The following is a 5,187-nucleotide window of genomic DNA, read 5'->3' as shown; positions in this document are numbered from 1 at the left end:
TAAGGGGCGCCTCGGTAGAGAGCGGGGGGAGCAGTAGAGGAAACCAGGAGGCGTGGGAGAGGGCGGTGGGCAGAAGCGAAGTCCCCCGGGAACAGAGAAAACTGGAGACCGGCAGGGGCCGCGGGACAGACGGGCGGCCCCGGCTGCAGCGCCCAAGAAAGTTTCTCCCGCGCCCCCCCACCCCCCGCCCTCCGGGCGCCGGGCCGGGTCCCGCGCGCCCCGCGGCCCAGGGCGCCCCGGGGCCAGGGCGCACGAGCGCTGCCCAATGGCCGGCGCCGGGCCCGCCCCCTCGCGCGCTGATTGGCCGCCGCCGCGCTGGCCTCGCCTTATTAACAAGTTCTCTGGGGAGCTGCGGCCCGACCCGGAGCCGGCGAGCGCGCCCGGGAGCTCGGCCTGCGCCGCGGCGCCAGCGGACAACCAGGCCCCGAGCGCCGGAGCTGGCCTTCTGGGGAGGGGCGGGAGGCGCGCGCGCCAGGGCCCGCCCGGCCAGGGCCCCGGGCGCTCCCACCGGCCGGCCGCGCTCCCCGCCCGCCCGCAGCCCATGCGCGGCGGCTGGCCCGTGCTGCGGCTGGAGGGGGGGCCCGGCTCTGCATGGCCCCGGCTGCTGACATGACTTCTTTGCCACTCGGTGTCAAAGTGGAGGACTCCGCCTTCGGCAAGCCGGCGGGGGGAGGCGGGGGCCAGGCCCCCAGCGCCACCGCGGCCACGGCGGCCGCCATGGGCGCGGACGAGGAGGGGGCCAAGCCCAAAGTGTCCCCTTCCCTGCTGCCCTTCAGCGTGGAGGCGCTCATGGCCGACCACAGGAAGCCCGGGGCCAAGGAGAGCGCCCTGGTGGCCTCCGAGGGCGCACAGGCGGCGGGCGGGTCCGCGCAGCCCCTGGGCGCCCGGCCCGGCTCTCTGGGAGCCCCGGACGCGCCGTCTTCGCCGCGGCCGCTGGGCCACTTTTCGGTGGGAGGACTTCTCAAGCTGCCAGAGGATGCGTTGGTCAAAGCCGAGAGCCCCGAGAAGCCCGAGAGGACCCCGTGGATGCAGAACCCCCGCTTCTCCCCGCCCCCGGCCAGTAAGTAGCCAGAGCCCGGTCGGCGGGGGAGGGGGCCGGGCGGGGGCGCGGGGCCCGAGGGCGCCAGGCCGCGCGCCGGCGCCTGCTAGTCTCCAGCGGCCGCGTACCTGCAGCTGGGTACCTGGAGCCCGTGCTGCGGCTCGCTTGGCGGGGAGGCACGGGTTTGTCCCTCTCCCCTCTCCCCTCTCCCATCAGGTAGGGGGACGGAGGCCTGGCTGAAACCCAGCTCTCCGTCCGCTTTCGCGGGCTCCTCGCCTTGGCCCGGAGGGGACGCTGCGGGTGGGAGTCAACTTGTAGGACCAGGTGTCCGGGCACCGTCTCCTTCAGCCCTCATCAGAGGACCCCAGGAGTCCCCACTTCCCCATCTGCCCCTAAGCCCTGTTACTCCGCCGTTATCCCTACGGGTGGGTGCAAGTGGTGCGGACCTCTTCCCTGCGCACAGAGTTTCACTTTCTCGTAGAAGACTGCCCCCCCCCCCCGCATTCAAGTATCTCTTTGCCCAGAGGTTCCGAACCTCTTGCAAAGTTCCCCCTTCAAGTTTCGGGCAGATACTTAGTGCTCGCGGGGGCTGGGCCCTTTAGTGGGAGGGGGCGCTCAGGTTCCAGCGGAGGGGGCGGGGCACCAAGTCAATTAGTGGGAGGTGCCCCCTCCCCGGCGGTGGGGAAGCTCCCAAACCTCGCCGACCCGGCCCCTGAAGCGGACTCCAGCAGTCCCAGGCGCGTTCGGGGTCGTTCCAAGGCCTCGCGGCCCCCCGGCTCCTCTTGCCCAGCAAACACGCTCGGAGATATTTCAGGAGCACGGGAAATTCCCAAGTTTTCCTCGTTTCCTCCGATTATTTTGCGCGGCATAATAGCAACCCGAATTCAATGGCGTGATGCTGAGGAATGATTTTTATCTGGGGATTAAACGTCTTTGAAAGGCCAGCCCCTCCCTAGGCCTAATGGTTGGAGAAGTGGCCCAGGGCTGTGCTGTCGCTACCGCAGGGAGTGACGTTTCCCTGGGCGCCTGCCCCTCAGGCGGCCGGGCGGAAAGCGGGTTGGGGGCCAACTGCTTCCCGGCTCCGAATGGCCTGGAGCTGGGAAGAAGGGGGATGTTAACACGAGGTTTCGTTTGACTCATATCCTGGTGGTCTGTGAGCCCAAAGGATCATTAAAACACACACACACACACACACACACACACACACGAAAAAAATGCATGCTTAGGCAAAACCCGCATGGTGAAACATTCTGGACTTGATTTCATTTTTCCCAAGGGAGGCTGCTGGGTAGGGAAAGCAGCTTTTCAGGACTTGGGAATTCAGTTAGGGGCTTCCCCAGGACCCCAAAGTCTCTGCGATCCCCGTTTCCCTGGAAATAATTTGTTCTACGTTATATTTGACCATGGCTGCCGGGTGTGGCAGGGGTTGACCGGGCCAGAGGACTCAGTCTCGGACCTGTGGGAGCCTTCTGTCTTGGTGCTCTGGGAACGGCGCATCCCTGAGGTTTATTTTGAAGCCATAAGGAAAAGCCTGGCACCTTTGTCCTCTGCCAATAGAGACACAGGTTGAGCAGAAGTGATCTCAGTCTCCCTCCCACCTACTCCCATTTGTGTGACCAGAGGACCAAGGCACTGAGGGTGAGAGGGACCCAAGAGACAACAGACCATCAGAAGTCCCTCCACCCCCACCAGCACTTCATATATTTGAGATATGGCAGTGGTGCCACCTTCCTGACGGCCTGACCGGCCTGACCGCGGAGCCTTGTTCTGCCTCTGGGCCCCCTGGGACTGCCCTTAGAACCTTGTAGGAACATGCTGTTCCAAGGGAAAGAGTGGAATTTGGAGATCTGGGTTGGATGCCACGCAACGGCCTAGCCTAGCGCTGAACATTCGATGAGCACAGATAAACGTTGAGCCAACCCACAATACTGGATTCAGTGATGCTGGGTTGGGTGCAGGGCCTTTCCCGCAGGTTTCAGCAACCTCATTAACACCTCCGGATCCTACACTTACACATACGGCCTCGGTCGGAGGAGGGGACCCCCTAAGCTGCCATCTAGCATTAAGGCATCCCACCCCTTCCCAGTTAAGTTTGGGCCCTGAACATGGGCCTGTTTCACCTGGAATCTTTGTATCCTCATTTGCAAGAAGTAGACAGGAACGTCTAGCCCGCGGGGTGTGGCAACTGGAGAAAATCTTTTCCAAGTGTCACCTCCCAGCGCCTGGCATCCGAGGTGCTTCACGAAAATGAATGGCCGGTATTGTTATTGACCACTCTTACCTGTGGGCAGATGACACTCCCGCGCCGCTCTCCTAACCCGCTGCCTTTCTCTCGGTGTCCCCCCCCCCAGGGCGGCTGAGCCCCCCGGCCTGCACCCTGCGCAAGCACAAGACCAACCGCAAGCCGAGGACGCCCTTCACCACCGCGCAGCTGCTGGCGCTGGAGCGCAAGTTCCGCCAGAAGCAGTACCTGTCCATCGCCGAGCGCGCCGAGTTCTCCAGCTCGCTCAGCCTCACCGAGACGCAGGTGAAGATCTGGTTCCAGAACCGCCGCGCCAAGGCCAAGAGACTGCAGGAGGCCGAGCTGGAAAAGCTGAAGATGGCCGCCAAGCCCATGCTGCCACCCGCTGCCTTTGGCCTCTCCTTCCCGCTCGGCGGCCCCGCGGCGGTGGCGGCGGCGGCGGGCGCCTCGCTCTACGGTGCCTCCGGCCCCTTCCAGCGCGCCGCGCTGCCGGTGGCGCCCGTGGGACTCTACACAGCCCACGTGGGCTACAGCATGTACCACCTGACTTAGAGGGTCCCAGGGCCGCCTACCTGTGGTACCAGCTGATTGCTCCAGCCCCGGGCTCCTGCAAGCCGCAGGAGCCCTCCCCGGCGAGCTCCCCTGGTCGGCAGCGCCCGGCTCCTTCTCCCTGTAACTCCCACGCTGCTCCGGTTTATCCTCGGCTGCTCCCTGCGTTCACTCTCCGTTGTCTGATCCCCTCCCCCGAAAAGTGGCTGGAAGGGGCCCTTAACGCTCTTCTAGAAAATAGATCTACCCTTTGTATTACAGATGGAGGGACTGGGGTTAGAGAGGTGTTGACTTCCCAGCGGTCCTCAGCAGAGTCAGTGGTCCGACCAGCGCTCCAGGCTGCATCCTGTCCTGACACCAGGCGGGAGAAGCACTGAAAAACGCATGTTTGAAGATTTTGGAAAATAAGAACAGTTGGAGGAAAACAAAACAAAACAGAGAGAAGAGCATGCCCGGGGAGATGGAAACCCCGGTCCATCCATGGGAAAACTTAAGAGAATCTCAACAGCAAAGCGTCTGCTTTCGGTGGGGGGGGAGGGAGGGATACACAGATGCGTTGCCAAGGTAGGTTGAAGGGACCTCTCTCACCAGTACCAGAAAAAAAATTGTAAAATAAAATTTAAAACTCTTGTTTCTATTTAACAGTACATTTGTGTGACTCTCAAGAATCCCTTTGGAAGGGATTGTGTGTAATATACTGTATATTTGAAATTTTATTATCATTTATATTATAGCTATATTTGTTAAATAAATTAATTTTAAGCTACAAGAAACGATCTCTTTATTGATTTAGGCTTTTATTTGAATTTTTACTTCTTGCCTTCTGTTCACATATACAATTGCTTTTCAGCATGATGGTAGTTTTACACTTGCACCTTTCAAAGGTGACAACAGGATATTCAGGATATTCGGGGAGGGGGGGTGTCTTTTTGAACACGCAGGACAGATCTGCGTTAGCAAAGTCAAGTGGAGAATTGAAGCAATTACCTGGGATAATTAGGCTCAATTTTCCAATTCACTTTAAGCTGAAATCGACACTTGCTCAGGCGACCCATAACCGACTCTTTCTTTTTTCTTCCCTTTTAACCTGTCTATGAAAACAAAGCGAATCACCCAAATGGTTTGATGACTGCAGACAGCTAATCCAGACAATTCCCACCCCCGCAAACCTGTTTTTCCCACAGGAGGCCAGGTGGGGGGCGGAGGCATTGCTTTGCTTCTCTAAATCGCTGCGCTGGTGTAGGCGCCGGTTTGTGGATCTAATTTTGAGCTGCCATAATGTGAACGCCTTCACACCCCCTATTACAACCCCTAAAAACAACACTTTACTGAAAACCCAAGGCGACAGTACACTTCC

The 5,187-nt window shown here is 60.3% G+C and overlaps 1 protein-coding gene across 1 annotated transcript; it reads left to right on the top strand.

The window, feature by feature from the left end:
- Window positions 1–371: 371 nt before the first annotated feature.
- On the top strand, window positions 372–4,597 carry MSX1 (msh homeobox 1). Its single transcript, XM_055326451.1, has 2 exons — window positions 372–1,060; window positions 3,391–4,597. Exons 1-2 carry the CDS (start codon window positions 592–594, stop codon window positions 3,831–3,833), a joined length of 912 nt encoding a protein of 303 aa, XP_055182426.1. The 5' UTR covers window positions 372–591; the 3' UTR covers window positions 3,834–4,597.
- Window positions 4,598–5,187: the final 590 nt, after the last annotated feature.

This window comes from Nyctereutes procyonoides, unplaced genomic scaffold (assembly GCF_905146905.1).
Source record: "Nyctereutes procyonoides isolate TBG_1078 unplaced genomic scaffold, NYPRO_anot_genome, whole genome shotgun sequence".
NCBI lineage: Eukaryota > Metazoa > Chordata > Mammalia > Carnivora > Canidae > Nyctereutes > Nyctereutes procyonoides.
This window is presented reverse-complemented; position numbering and strand designations above follow the sequence as displayed.

Bases quoted from the DNA above. Each gene is read 5' to 3' on its own strand.
- MSX1 (XM_055326451.1), top strand. From the start codon at position 592: ATGGCCCCGGCTGCTGACATGACTTCTTTGCCACTCGGTGTCAAAGTG. The intron at 1,061-3,390 runs GTAAGTAGCCAG...CCCCCCCCCCAG, and splicing joins CTTCTCCCCGCCCCCGGCCA to GGCGGCTGAGCCCCCCGGCC.